Source organism: Rhineura floridana, chromosome 5 (assembly GCF_030035675.1).
Source record: "Rhineura floridana isolate rRhiFlo1 chromosome 5, rRhiFlo1.hap2, whole genome shotgun sequence".
In the NCBI taxonomy this organism is placed as follows: domain Eukaryota; kingdom Metazoa; phylum Chordata; class Lepidosauria; order Squamata; family Rhineuridae; genus Rhineura; species Rhineura floridana.
Genome location: NC_084484.1, coordinates 20,174,026 through 20,189,108, shown reverse-complemented (window position 1 = coordinate 20,189,108; position 15,083 = coordinate 20,174,026). Strand labels below are relative to the sequence as shown.

General features: G+C 47.5%; 1 protein-coding gene across 1 annotated transcript; it reads right to left on the bottom strand.

Moving 5' to 3' along the window:
* Nucleotides 1-5,565: 5,565 nt before the first annotated feature.
* On the bottom strand, nt 5,566-9,229 carry LOC133385780 (protein S100-A9-like). The gene is made up of 3 exons (XM_061629357.1): nt 9,197-9,229; nt 7,865-8,076; nt 5,566-6,444 (listed from the first exon to the last, which is right to left on the bottom strand). The coding sequence occupies exons 2-3, from the start codon at nt 8,054-8,056 to the stop codon at nt 6,280-6,282; spliced, it is 357 nt and encodes a 118-aa protein (XP_061485341.1). The 5' UTR covers nt 8,057-8,076; nt 9,197-9,229; the 3' UTR covers nt 5,566-6,279.
* Nucleotides 9,230-15,083: the final 5,854 nt, after the last annotated feature.

Sequence of the window (15,083 nt, the reverse complement as noted above, 5' to 3'; positions counted from 1 at the left end):
ACCTTCGGCTCATGCTTGTTTTGTTTTTAACAGGAACTTTAAGTCCTCCACAGGCTCTACTGTCCACCGCTGTCCTTTTGTGACGGCTTCCGGTGTGTCACTCTCAGGGAGTTCTTCTCGTTCGGGTGGAGCTGCCTTCACTTGGGTGTAGTGGATCCACGACTTGACACCTGGTCTCCCGGCTGAAAAGAATGGACTGGCGTCTCCAATGGCAACCTCTGGAGCTTTCTGGCGTACCTATGGAGATCATGTAAAACAGACTGCAGGGCAATTACATATTCTCGTAACTATGCTTCCCCTATTATCAAAGATACTCCTTGCCTCTCCCTTATACCCAGATCAGGAGGTCTGCCATACAACATCTCATAAGGTGTTAATTTAGTCTCACCCCTTGGCGTAGATCGTAGTCGAGTTAAGGCTAAGAGACGAAATGTGGTCCTTGATCAGATTCAATTACTTCTAGTAGCATGAAACGTGGAATGATTTCTTTCAACAATACTTTAGCTACTATTGCAGCTGTGTTGTTTCTGCAAGGATATGCTTCTGGCCATCCTGTAAGCTGATCAATGATTACTAGCAAATATTTATATCCATTTGTTCTGGGCAATTCTGCAAAGTCAATTTAAAGACGTTGAAATGAATAAAATGCCCAAGGTCTGCCTCCCATTACGTGTGAGGGTTTAATGCCAAATGTATTTTGTGCTGCACATATAGGGCATTGGATTGCTGCCCTCTGGGTTTCTACATATAGCCCTGGTGCAATTAATTGTCGCATTAGCAAATCCCCTCATATATATATATGATCCTCATATATATGAGCCTGTGTGAATATTTAATGCGATGGAGGCACTATCTCCCGTCTTCAACCACAAATCCACAGACACCCTCGCCACTGTCTGAATGATGCTCGTGGACTACTGGTGGTCCACAGACCACAGTTTGGGAACCCCTGGGTTAAAGTGCAGGGCCGTGCCCTGGGAGAACCAGGTTAAATATCCCCACCCAGTCCTTGAAGCTCACTGGCTGGCCTTAGGCCAGTCATTGTATCTCAGCCTAGCCTACTTCACAGGGCTGCTGTGAGGTTAAAATGGAGAGGGAGAGCCGTGTATGCCACCTTGAGCTCCTTGGAGGAACAAGTGGGATATCAAGTAATGATAAAATAAAAATAAACATTAAAAATTTGGAATAGATCAGAGAGGGAAGAGAGCAAAGAAATATATTTATTGAAAAATGTAATCTTCTCATTCATTACTGGAATGACGAGTTAAGGAAACAAAACCTCTTTAAAAACATATTAAAACAGAACAGCTTTTAAAAAACATCTTTTTGGGGGGGAAAACACTTTGAAAACATCTTAGAAAGCAATTCCAAGATAGGTGCATACTGGGATAAGGTCTCTGCATAAACACCTTAAATACAGCCTGCATCTGTGTTGCAATTGCTTTTTAATACATTTTTAAACCTTTTTTAAAAAAATGTTTTTAAAGCTTTTTTAAAAATGTTTTTAAAGGTGTTTTGTTTTAATATGTTTTAAAGTCTGTTTTTATGGTGTTTTAAAGTGTTTTTATTGCTTTTGTTTTCCGCCCTGGGCTCCCACTGGGAGGAAGGGTGGTATATAAATCTAATAAATAAATAAATAAAAGTCTTCTTGAAAGAGGAAGGCCTTCAGCAAACACGGAGAAGACAACAGAGATGGTGCCTGTCTAATATTTAAGGGGAGGGAATTCCAAAGGGCAGGTACCACCACACTAAAGGTCTGCTCCCTTGTGCGGAACGGACTTCCTGATAAGATGGTATCTGCAGGCGGCCCTCAAGTATCCTGGTCCCAAGCTGTGTAGGGTTTTGTACACCAAAACCAGATCCTTGAATTTTATAACACTCCTTTCACACTGCAGTACCTGTTGCCTTTTGGAACTGTGGTATCTGCAGGAAGCAGAGTGCAGTGATCGACTGGGTCTATAAGGTGTAAGATGATATTTTAGGTATCTTTTAGGTAGTTCGCAGATCTTTTAGACAGTTCACAGGAACATCTGAAGAACCAAAGGTGTTCCCCACAGCTGAAACAGAAATTATTCTTATATGTACAGTATGTGTTAGGGACTGTTGACAGGTGACTCTGGCTTAGGAATGGAAAAACCGGTCAATTTCTCATTTTCTTAAACCCAGTTCTCCACATTTTTACTGCTTTTTTTTTAATATCCTCGTGAAAATTGTTCAGCATTTTAGGGCAAAGTTCTCCAAATAAAAACATTTTGCATGGCATTTTGACACGTGCACACCTTGTTTTGCATGTCATTTCCCCTGACAAAGTGCAATTGTGCACATTGATTTTAATAGCATGCACATTTGTAGGCACGCTTTTACTTCACACATGCATTTTTGTGGGCTGGCTGGAGAGCTGCATCTCAAAACCCGGGGATGCGCGAGTTTCACAAGAGGGTTGAGGTCTCAGTTCTCCTGTCCTTTAGGGGGAAAATGTGGATTTGACAGAGTCGCCTTGAAATGAGAACTGAATGGAATTCCTCACCCGTCCCTCTTCCGGCCTCAGCAGGGCGGAATGCAAAATGACTGTAAACATGGCCTGACATTAGCTTTGTATCCTCTACACTGACTGGCAGCAGCTCTCTGGAGTTTCAGATAGGGAGTCTCCCCCAGGCCTACCTGGAGATGCCGCTGGGAATTGAACCCGGGGACCTTCTACATGCAAACCAAGATGCTCTACCACTGAGCTGGATAAGCTGGAAGCCTTTGACACAGCATGGAGAAGATTTTAGAGAAGACTTTAGGGATGTAGAAGAGATGTGAGGCAGGGACCCAGAGGAATGGATCTTCACAGTTCTGTCAAGGGCGGGGGGAAGAACAAGGGTGTTTGCGAGGTTGGCTGCACCTGCAAAACCCTGTGCAAAGTCTCTTGCACACAGCAGCAGAGTGACAAATTCACAAGGGCAGGGTCCCTTCATGATTGTCACAGCCACACACCCTTCCCCCCCTTTTTTTGCTGTTGGGTTGAGCATGAGATCCTTGTTAATGCCTTCTCCCACAACAACAGACATCCCTAGGAGCCAATGAGCATGAAAGGGGAGAGTGTTAGCTACTGAGAAGAGTCTTCTCAGTGGCCGACTCACCTCCTTGCACTCTGGTTGGCTCCAGTCAGCTGGAAAGGACAAGGAAGCATGTTAGGAGACTCTTCTCAGTGGCTAACACACCCCTTTCATGCTGATTGGGTTGTAGGATGCTGGAGACCTAAAGACTCTGCTGGAAACTTGCTCCCAAAAAAGTAAGGGGTCTAAAAACCCCCGTGACCCCGGATGACTACACCGCTGCCTGCACAGCATTTTGTAAGCACTGGCAAGCTGCTGACTCCTCAGACTTGCAAAAAGGGCCACACATGGCATTATGCAAAAATGTGTGTCAGATGATGGACATATAGGCATCTGGCCCACCCGTTAAACTTGACCGATGGGGGACTGGGGAAGATAAGGATCCAACCTGCCGGCAAGATCCAATTCTCCCTCCCCAGCACCACTGGTCGAAAGCAATTAAAGGGTGGAGATGCCGTTCCATAGGCACCAGAAGGCGACAGTGCCATCTAGTGCCCAGTCAGCTGTTTTCACATGCTGTGGTCAGTAAGTCTGGATCTCTGCTGGGTGAAGCCGAAGGGAGGCCATCTAGTCCAGCCCCCTGTTCTCACAGCGGCCAGCCAGATGCCCCAAATGGGAAGCCCCCAAGCAGGACCTGAGCACAACAGCACTCTCTTCACCTGCAACTGGTACATTCAGAGCTTCACTGCCTCCAACAGAGGAGGGAGAACATAGCCAATGTGGCTAGTAGCCACTGAACAGAAGACTTCAGCCTCTATCAGCCCCAGCCAAGATGGCCAATGGCCAGGAACGGTGATGGGAGTCACTGTGGCCCTTACAAGGTGGAAGCCAGTTTATTAGTGCTCGGTTGCAAAGCTCTGTTGTGTTGGTGCAGCGGTGCCCTGATCTTCCGAACACACACAGAGTTAGAGCCACAGAGCGGGTGTGTGCCCAGCTCCTCTGTGATCTGCTGGTAAGTCAAGGGAGGGGAACCTCCAGCCTGCAGGACAATCTTGGCTGGTCAAGGGGTCAAATGTCACTCACGAGGCCATTAAAAAAATACATGCCCGCCTGCCAATCAGCTGACATCACTCTCATGGGGGGGTGATGTCAGCTGGTGGGTGGGAAGTGGCGTTTAATTCCTGCAGCCAAAGCACTGGCTCCAGTGTGTCTCCTTTTTCCTGAAAACAGGGGCACACAATGCTAATCAAACTCTGCCCCTTTTTACTCTAAATCCTGGTCGGATCAGCTCGAGTGCACATTTTGTTAGAAAAATAAGCATCACACCGATTTCACAACTGAGGGTAGATCAAGCCGTTTGTCCTCCACGTGCGGCCAATGGAAACGCTCTGCTGCAGGCTGGAATGGAGACAGTGATTGGCTCGATGCTTTGGTGTGGACGCTCCTGAAAGGTCAGAAGTGGGGATGGGGGCCACATCCAGCAGAGGGCAGCTTTCCAAGCAACTCATGTGCCCACCGGCTTCCTCTCATCACAAACACCAAGAGAAGCTGTGGAAATCAGCTGGTGTGCTTGATTTAAATACTATCCCTTTAGATAGCAGGGCATTTCATAGGAAGGGGAGGGGAATGTCAACATTCCCTCACGGGGAATGTCTACATTCCCTCACGGGGGACCGCATGCCAGTAGTGGGCGTGGGCAGAGGCAAAAGTGGGCGGAGCAACAGATGTGAAACTTGTTCACCAGCCCATGCCACTTTCTGTTCCAGCCACACACGCATGCACGTGCGCCCACGCCTCCTTCAGGACAAGAGAGAGGCATCATCACACATCAAGGACACCTTCCAACGAGGCAAACGCACTTGGCTGTGTTTGCTGGGGCCGATGGGAATTGCAGTTCAGCAACATCTGCAGTTCCCCACACCTGGTTTAAGCCACCCCATCTCAGTTTAACTTTAAAAGGAATCTCATGCATCAGCTCACTTTAAAAAAAATGATTTATTGATGACCTCTGCAGGGCTGGGTTGTGGCACCCATCTGAGAAACCGAAGGAAGGTTTGCAGCCCCCAGGGGGAGGTGCTTTGTTGCACAGAGACAGGCCTGGTTTGCACATGTGGCAGACGCAGAGGGCAGAGTTTCACCTCCTAGACTAAGCCGCAACCAAAGAAACTGTGACCAGCTAGATTTTGGAGCCTAGTCCTTGAGTGCAAGAGGAGCACCACCAAACGCAGCCACTCCCACCTGCCTGCCTGTTTATTTAGTCCCAGGCCAGCAGGTAGTCACAGCCTGCCAGATGCTTCTTCCTGAATGTCAGTGTTGCAGAGCTCGGCAGGCAAGAGGATGGGAACAAAACCTAGTTAGTTGACTCTGCCTGCCGAAAACTAATTAGTTGATTCTGCCTGCCATTGGCTCCGGTGCCATCTACCGTTGGGCTTCCTCCCTTCTGCCCCACCAGTCCCAATGGGCACCAGTCACCGCTGGCGCTAGAGAAAGATTTAATGGGAAGAAAGTGTGGGGGGAGGAGATATTGAGGGTTTGCAATGCTTTAATGAATAATCAGGCAATAAACATGTCAATGGCATACATAATTTCCCTGTCGAGACGGTTTTCTTTGGGAAGTGTTGCATTTGTGTTGTTGTTATGGCTGGGATTGGCATTAACCATTCTGTTCAGCATGCATTTCGTTTCATAGGGTTGTCTCCAAAGAAGTTTTACTCACTCGCTGAAATCGATGGGCCTCAGTGAGTCATGCTCATTGATTTCAATGGATCTACTCTGAATAGGACTAACACTGAAGACGACATATAGGTTAATGTGCTTTACGATGTTGCTGCTTTCTCCTGCTATAATCAGCAATGTTATTCTTGACTTTTTTTGCTATGGATTCCTTTATTGCTATGGCTTTTCTTTTGCTATGGCAATTAATTGTTGTTATTATTATTTTAAGGAAAGTGTCTGTTCCATTGAAAGTGCAGGGTGCCTTTGGTCCATCTGCCTCCAGCGTACCCTCTGACTGAGCCCAAACAGTCAGTTCTCACAGTCAGAGATGAGTGACAGCAATGTCTGCTGGCAGCTCCATGCCAGTGGGGCAGTGGAATCCCCTCCGGGTTTCAGTCCAAAAATTCAAGGACAGCTCCTTGAAAGGTTGGGCTAAAACCCAGAGCGGATCCACTCGCCACCACTGAGCAACAGAAAGGCCCGCGATTCTGAGATGGGCTCCCTTTGCCGGGCTGTGTTGAGCTCAGTCATTGTCTGGGCCGCATCGGTCCTCGCCGTGGCTTATGCGATGGGCATCATCCGCCAGGAGAGCGAACACCTTGATGGTCTCCTCGAAAGTCAGATTTTTGTTTTGGTCAACATCTGCCTCTTTGAAGAGCTGAGGGATGTAGTCAGGGCTGCTCCTGTTCTGTAAGAGTAGAAGGGGAGAACTAGATTAAATTTCAGTTGGCAAATGCTCCTGTGAGAACATATTATTATTGTTGGTGTTGTCTGAAAAGGCCCTCTCCCTTGTCACTACCCTCCCAGCCTCCCTCAGAGGCAGGACACGGAGAAGGGCCTCAGGAGAAGATCTAAGGGTCCAGGTAGGTTCATATTGGGAGAGGCATTCCAGACGATATCAGGGTCCTGAGCCATAGGGAGCTTTATAGGTCAAAACCAGCACTTTGAATTGGGTTTGGAAGCACGGCCAATGAGAAGGATCTGCCTTATTCCAAGTCAGACTGTTGGTTCATTTACCTCAGTACTGTCTACACCAGGGTCCTTCAACCTTGGCTCCCCAGGTATTGTTCGACTACAACTCTCATCATCCATGGATGCTGTCTCAGCTGGGTGGGGATCATGGGCATTGTAGTTGAAGAGCACTGGTCTATGTCACAGGGCTGCTAACATGGTGCCCTCCAGATGTTGCTGGACTACAGCACCAATCAGCCTCAGCCAACATGGTGAATGATTGGCATTGTTGGGAGTTGTACACCATTGGCATCTGCAGACCACATTGGCTTCCCCTGATCTCAACATTATCTGGCCAAAACTCTCTAGGATTTCAGACAGGGATCTTCCCCAGTGTGGCCAATGATGAGAGTTGATAGGGGTCCCTCCATTCTCTTTGCAGAGCTACAATTCCTAGAGTTCCTAGGGGAAAGGGACTGATTGTTAAACCACTCTGGGAATTGCAGCTCTGTGAGGGGAAAAGGGGTCTCCTAACAACTCTCAGCACCCTTTACAAACTACAGCTCCCATGAGAATTTGAGGGGGAAGCCGTGACTCTTGAAGTGGCATCACAGGGCTTTAAATGTAAGGTGTGGATGTGACCCAGATCTGGATGAATGCGTGACAAATGCTCATTGTCCAAACAAATCAGAACAAATGCTCAATAAAGACCAGGTATAATCTAGCCTCCATGGACGCATTATGCAAGCAAATCAGGATGAACGGTCAAGAAACCAGTCATCTGGAGGGGCCCGATGTCACAAGAAATTGACCTGGATCTATTTTTTCTCCAAATATTTGTGTACCTCTCCCCCCTAGCTCCATTTCATAGGCATGTAGGAAGCCTCTTATACCAAGACACACCAGTGGTATACCTAGCTCAATGTTGTTTAGAACCATAGAATAGTAGAGTTGGAAGGGCCCCATAAGGCCATCAAGTCCAACCCCCTGCTCAATGCAGGAAGCCAAATCAAATTTACACTGACTGGAAGCAGCTCCCCAGGGTTTCAGGCAGGGAGTCACTCCCTGCCCTACCTGGAGATGCTGCCAGGGATTGAATCTGGGACCTTCTGCACACTGAACTATGACCCTTCCCCATTTCCTTTGCCTTCACTCACACAGGCGGCCAGGAAGGTGGGAGCTTGGAATTTGAGGAGCTCCGTCAAGTCCTTGAGGCTCAAATCGTCATCCTTGCCTTCTCTGGGAGCATATTGGTGGTAGACATTCACGATGGTCTGCAGCGCCCTCTCCAGGGTGCAGTTGGGCTCGCAGTCCGGCGTACGCGAAGCAGTGGAATGGGTGGCTGCCATTCTGTGCAATCTCTGTCAACCTGGGGAAAAGGTGTGCATGACAACAGTGCATGATCACCTGCCTTTCCACCAGAAAGGCAGCTTAGAACGAAAAGCTTTGGAAGCTGCAAATCATCGAGAAATTAGGGATGGGCAAATCTGTCCATTTTGGTTCTCTGAGTTTTCTGCTTTTCCCAAACTTAAATTCAGTTCTTCACATCTCTGCAGCAATTTGCATTTAAAACAATCAAAATGAATCCTCATGAAAATTTGTCAGGATATTTGTGCGAATTTCTCCTCGTAAACACATCTTTTTGCAAGCAGTTTTGATGAACGTACACATTACGCTATTTTCTCTAACATAATGCATTTTTTTCTTGTTTTCATGCATATTTCCGCCTGATTTAATGCCTTTTTTGTGCATGGTGTCTGGTTGAAGAATTGCATCACAGAATTCGGTGAAGTACAACATTTCAAAGAATATCTGTGTTTCAGTTCACATACTCCTTCAAGAAGGTTGAGTTAGGTCGTTTCTTACTAAAGTGCAAACAAAATCAAATTTCTCCATCCCTACAAGATTTATTGCTACTTTCTGGGAGGCAAGAGGGGGAGGGGCAAGGAGGCAGCAAAGTTGGCAACAGCTGAGCCAATCTGGTGCTCACACCAGCACGTTTGCACCATGCAAACCTCACAGTCGCCTAGCCTCTCCTCCTCTACCTTCCAGTAAACAGCAGTAGTGTGGGCAACTGGAGGTCAGATGGGCACCCCTGCCGTGTCCTGCCAGTCACAGCAGGTCACCACATCCCTGTCTGACCTCTCTCTTCCACAGGGGTTGGAAACCTCAGGCCCCTGAGGCTGCATTCAACTCTCCAGTTTTCAGATCAGGGCATACAGGCAGCTGAGGAGGCTCCGGAGTCCTAGAGAAATATTCAAAGGAAGGAAAACGCACAGACATACACTTTGGACACCTTCACAACACTGAGGTGAACTTGACACCATGCCCTCCCAAATTATGAAGAAACACTAAAGGACCCTGCAAATGAGAAATCAGAAAAGAGAATCCTGTGTTCTGGGGGTGGGGGAGAGAGATTTTGAAGAACTAGAGGAGAGGTTTTGGCACAGCACTGCTCAAAAGAGGTGGTTGATAAAGGACGGACTCACCAAGTTTGCCTGCCGATTCTGAGACGTGGGTGTGATGTACAGATCGGTCTGCAGTGTTTATATACCTCCCTGGAACTGGATTTCAACAGAGGTGGTGACACAGATTAAGCTGCTTGTTAGAAAGTGATTTCCTGGCAGCCATAAAATACCATAGAGCTCAATTCCTGCTTGGCACACTCATTCACTCTGGCATAATTTCATGTGTGGTTGGAAGCTGATGGCATGAAAACACCTCCTCCCAATCAAACGGAAGGAGGCAGTTGAATCTCCAGTAAAAGGGGTCGAGGTCCACTCAGCCTTCCATCCATCCGTGGTCGGTAAAATGAGTACCCGGCATATGCTGGGGGTAAAGAAAGGCCAGGGATGGAACTGGCAATCCCACCCCATATATATGGTCTGCCTAGTAAACATCACAAGACGTCACTCTAAGAGTCGGAAACGACTTGCACTATAAGTACGGGGACACCTTTACCTTTTTAACCCCTGTGCTGTAGCCTGCACCAAGACAGTGAAAGGAGGCAAGGAAATTAGCCAGACAATCCCTCTTCATTAACTTCACCGCTGCCACCAAGTGGATTTCTACTAAACCCTACACAACTTAGGACCAGGATACCTGAAAGACCGTCTTACCCCTTATATACCCGGTCGATTGCTGTGCTCCGCAAGTGATGGTCTCTTGCAGACACCATTTTATCAGGAAGTCCATTTCTCACAACATAGGAAGCAGACCTTTAGTGCTGTGGCACCAACACTTTGGAATTCCTTCCCCTTAAATATTAGACAGGCACCATCTCTGTTATTTTTTTGGTGCCCGCTAAGACCTCCCTCTTTCAACAAGCCTTTTAAGTAGAGACCTTATTTTTAAATTTTTTACAATGTTTTTAAGTTGTTTTTTAAAAGATGCTTGTAAGATATTTTGTTTTAATATGTTTTTAAAGTTTTGTTTCAACAAGACTTTTGTTTTTAAGTTTTTTAAAGTGCTTTTAGTGTTTTTGTTCACCGTCCTGGGCTCCTTCTGGGAGGAGGGGCAGCGAAGGGCAGGACATAAATTTAATAAATAAATGAATATCTGTTTTTCTTTGGCTGCCTCTGCTAAACAGCCCTTTATCCTTTTTGTTGAACTGACTCAACCTACTCCCTATAGTGGGTAAGGTAGTGTGGCAGTTAGACAGTGGTGAATAACAAAATATGCTTTTGTTTAAGGTTTTAGTAAAGCAACAAGATACACAGTTTGAGACATTTTTTTTTACTATAATACAATAATATTTTTACAGTTTGAGTAGTTACCCCTAAGAGCAAATACAAATAAACAGGGATAAACACATCCTTACCAAGATTGTTTCCCTATTGCAAACTGATGTAGAAATGTGGGACACTGAACTTAAGACTGGGGAAATGGGGAACCAAGAGAAACCAAAATGGGTGGGTTTGTCCATCCCTACCTTTGATGGGAAAAATAATATTGCAAGCAAGAAGGGAGATGAGCAAGGAAAATCCAAGGGCCCCTGGATCCCTTCATTATTCTGGCAAGGGTTTTGCAATCCACATTTGAAAAACCATCGTATTTCATTGCCTGGCCATGACTGTATAATTGGATCTGAAATACCGGGAAGCATTTTGTGTACCCAGCATGACAAGGTTGGCTGGGTGAGGCCTGCATAAGTGTTATGGAAATGTAGGATAAGGAAGGAAACTGAATCCTGAAAGCATTTCAAAAGTCCTCATCTGACTCCCAAATCACCCACTAGGTGGGGAAGTTGGACCTGTTGGGGACTGACTCATCTTCTGACCACATCGGCAATTCTTTCTAATTGCTGGGGGAGTCTTAAGACAACCTTCACCCCAGTTTCCTAGTTAGGAATGTAGGAAGCTGCCTTTGACTGAGTCAAGGTTTCAAGCCGGGGACGCTTCTAGGCCTACTGGAGATGTCTGGATTGAACCTGGGACCTTCTGCATGCAGCACAAGTGCTCTACCGGTGAACTGTGGTCCTTCCCCAAAGGGATATGTCTTTAGAATGCCTGAAGCAAATGACAGATTATGCTTCATGAACGGCAGAGGCAGGCACCAGCGCCAGTGGGAAGCCAGATTGGGACCTTGCTGAGGGCCCCTGCGGCCCAGAGGGGCCCCTCCTTAGGGTGGGAGGCTCCCACTCTGCAATCCATGGCACTGTCAGATTGCAGGACCTAATGACCTGAAGCTGCTGCAGATCACTAAGCAGGAGCTTCCAGGCACCCCTCCTGATACCGGCAGCGTGTGGCTTAAATAAGGCTGCCTGCCCCACCTACCTGTCGCATCAGTACATCAATATGCACACCCTGGGCACCGCGTGTGCATGCCTGCCATCACCCAAGGTGGCAGCAGGGGAATTGCTAAGGGGCTGATGTCTCCATCACCACTTTGGGTGATGGCAGGCATGCATACACAGTGCATGGGGCATGACACTGCGCTGACACAACACGTAAGTGGGGTATGCACCCTTATTTAAGGGCTGTGCTGCCTGTATTGGAGGATGTTGGGCTGTAGGGTGTTGCGGGTCCCTGGTCCCTGGATAGGCTGGTGCAGGCCCTGGCAAGAGAGTTGATGGGCCTGATTGGCTAGAATCTCCTTTGGCGAGGAAACACCGCTATCACTTTAGATTTGCTTTCGTTTGCCCAGAGCGACCTCAGTCCATAGCCAAAGTTGACTGGCTGCATAACTAATCATAAAGAATTTATAGTTTCATCCCGGCATATGCTGGGGGGTAAAGAAAGGCCGGGGAAGGAACTGGCAATCCCACCCCATATATATGGTCTGCCTAGTAAACATCACAAGACGTCACCCTAAGAGTCGGAAATGACTCGAACTACAAGTGCGGGGACACCTTTACCTTTTACGGACTGCTACGTGTTCGCTGATTGACTAGGATCACTTGGTGAGTGGTGGTAAAACAGTGAAACATGGGGCCATCCCAATACAGAGAGCTACAATTCGCAGCATTCCTGGCAAGAGGGGCGGATTGTTAAACCCCTCTGGGTACACCTAGGAATCTGGGTCATGAGTAGACCATGAAAGGACAGCTATGAATCTGGGTCATGAGAAAGACCATGAAAGGTCTTGTCCCCAGAGAAATACTTCCTCTAAAGGCTCCAGGGGCTCTTGGATGACACTGATTATCTTGATCCATTTCAATCCGGTTTTAGGCCCGGTTTTGGCACCGAAACAGCCTTGGTCGCCCTGTACGATGACCTTTGTCGGGAGAGGGACAGGGGGAGTGTGACTCTGTTGATTCTCCTTGATCTCTCAGCTGCTTTTGATACCATCAACCATGGAATCCTTCTGGGAAGACTCACGGAGTTGGGAGTTGGGGGTACTGCTTGGCAGTGGCTCCACTCCTACTTGGTGGGTCGCCACCAGAAGGTAGTGCTTGGGAAACATTGCTCGATACCCTGGACTCTCCATTGTGGAGTCCCGCAGGGATCGGTACTGTCCCCCATGCTTTTCAACATCTACATGAAGCCGCTGGGTGCGGTCATCAGGAGTTTTGGGCTGCGTTGTCATCAGTACGCTGATGACACGCAGCTCTATTTCTCCTTTTCATCCTCCTCAGGTGAGGTTGTTAACGTGCTAAACCGTTGCCTGACCGCGATAATGGACTGGATGGGAGCTAACAGACTGAAGCTCAATCCAGACAAGACTGAGACGCTGTTGGTGAGTGCCTTCTCTGCCCAGATGGTGGATGTTCATCCTGTTCTTGATGGGGTTACACTCCCCTTGAAGGAACAGGTTCGTAGCTTGGGAGTTCTTTTCGATCCTTCCCTGTCTCTTGAGGCCCAGGTGGCCTCGGTGGCACGGAATGCTTTTTACCATCTTCGATTGGTAGCCCAGCTACGTCCCTATCTGGACAGTGACGACCTCGCTTCAGTTGTTCATGCTCTGGTAACTTCTAGATTGGACTACTGCAACGCGCTGTATGTGGGGCTGCCCTTGAAGACTGTTCAGAAACTACAGCTAGTCCAGAATGCAGCAGCCAGATTGTTGACGCGGACCAGAAGGTCAGCTCATATAACAACTGTTCTGGCCCGTCTGCAGTGGCTTCCGATTTGTTTCTGGGCTAGATTCAAAGTGCTGGTTTTGACCTATAAAGCCCTACACTGCATGGGACCGCAATACCTGGTGGAACGCCTCTCCCAATATGAACCTACCCGTACACTACGCTCAACATCTAAGGCCCTTCTCCGAGTACCATCCCATCGAGAGGCTCAGAGGGTGATGACTAGAACCAGGGCCTTTTCAGTAGTGGCCCCCGAACTGTGGAACAGTCTCCTTGATGAGGTGCGCCTGGCGCCGAAGCTACTATCTTTTCGGCGCCAGGTGAAAACCTTTTTATACTCCCAGGCATTTTAAAGTGTATTTTAAACAGCATTTCCGTATTTTGGATGTTGTTTGGTTCGTTATTGTTTTTTATATTATTATTTATTGTATTTATTGTATTTATATATTGTGCTTGTTTTTATCTTTTTGTACACTGCCCAGAGAGCCTTCGGGCTTAGGGCGGTATATAAATTAAACTAAATAAATAAATGAAATAAATAATATAGGTGTAGTTTCTGTTGTTGTAGGTCTCTGTAATTACCAGTGGCTCACTCCTATTGATGGAAATCATCCATTGTTCTACAGGTCATTTGTATAGTCAGGTGTGTCATCCTATTTAAATAATCCTGATTACCCCATTGAGCAAGCTGAGGGGGAGGGATGTTCTGTGGTTATTTGTGTATCAAGGGCAGACGGGTGTCACTGAGGTGCTTATTCTTCATCCCCCAGCCTTCGGGCATCTTTCCAGTCACCCCTGTTGCACTGCCCATGATGCCAATATTCCCACTTCGAAAGAGTCTGTGCATTCCGTCCAGCTTGCAGGCCTGGGATTATTTGTTTGCTTGTTTTATCGCATTTTCACCCCAGTCGTCTGCCCAAAAGTGGCTTACGTACAATCAAGCAATGCAAGGCAGTCCCTACCCAAAGGCTTATACCATCTAAAAAACACGACACACAAGGGAAAAGGGGCAGGGAGGGGAGAGGAAACAGAAGAAAATCCTGGGACCGATTTCTGAAATAGCAGTTCTTATCATGACCCGCTGTCATAGAAACAGTTCAGGGGTAGGAAGTGCCTAATGGAGCTGGGCCACATTCACACCAGACATTAATCCCACTTGAAACAGTCATGCCCCCCTCCAAAGAATTCTGGGAAGAGTAGCTTGTGAAGTGTACTGAGAGTGGTTAGGAGATCCCCCTCTTCCAAAAAACAGCACTACAATTCCCAGAGTTCTCTGGGAAAGGGGACCAATTGCTAAACCTCTCAGGGAACTGTAGCACTGTGAGGGGAAATTGGCTAAGTTCGGCTGAGAGACAGGGACTGGCCCCCAAAATTACCCAGTGAGCTTCATGGCTGGGTGGGCATTCCAGTGCTGGTCTGTTGTTGGACTACAACTCCCGTCTTCATCCTTGACCATTGCCCATAGTGGTTAGAGCTGAGAGGAGTGGTAGCCCCAACACATCTGCTGAGTACCAGCTGGCAAAGGCTGGGTTAGCATGTCAACTTAGGACTGGGGAGACTGAGGTACAAATTTGCTTTGAATTGCATTGCTCCAATGGTTGCTCCCCAGCAAATCTCAATCAGAGGCAGACTGCTCCTGAACACGGAGGTTCCATTTGCCGATCGGGGCTTCTAGCTGTGGGCAGATTCCTTTTCCTCCCCGGTGAATCTAATCCTATGCCAAAGCTGCCTTCGCCCGTGGCTGTTGCTGCGCCTTGTTCCATAAATTTCTGATATGACAGACTTGAATCGCAATTCACCAAGAACTTCCGCAGTGTTCATTTGGGTTTGAACTGAGGCTTCCTTTCCCATTACAG

Coding starts and splice junctions, on each gene's coding strand:
- LOC133385780 (XM_061629357.1), bottom strand. CDS start 8,056: ATGGCAGCCACCCATTCCACTGCTTCGCGTACGCCGGACTGCGAGCCC. Junction 6,445..7,864: donor CCACCTTCCTGGCCGCCTGT/GTGAGTGAAGGC, acceptor CTACTCTTACAG/AACAGGAGCAGCCCTGACTA.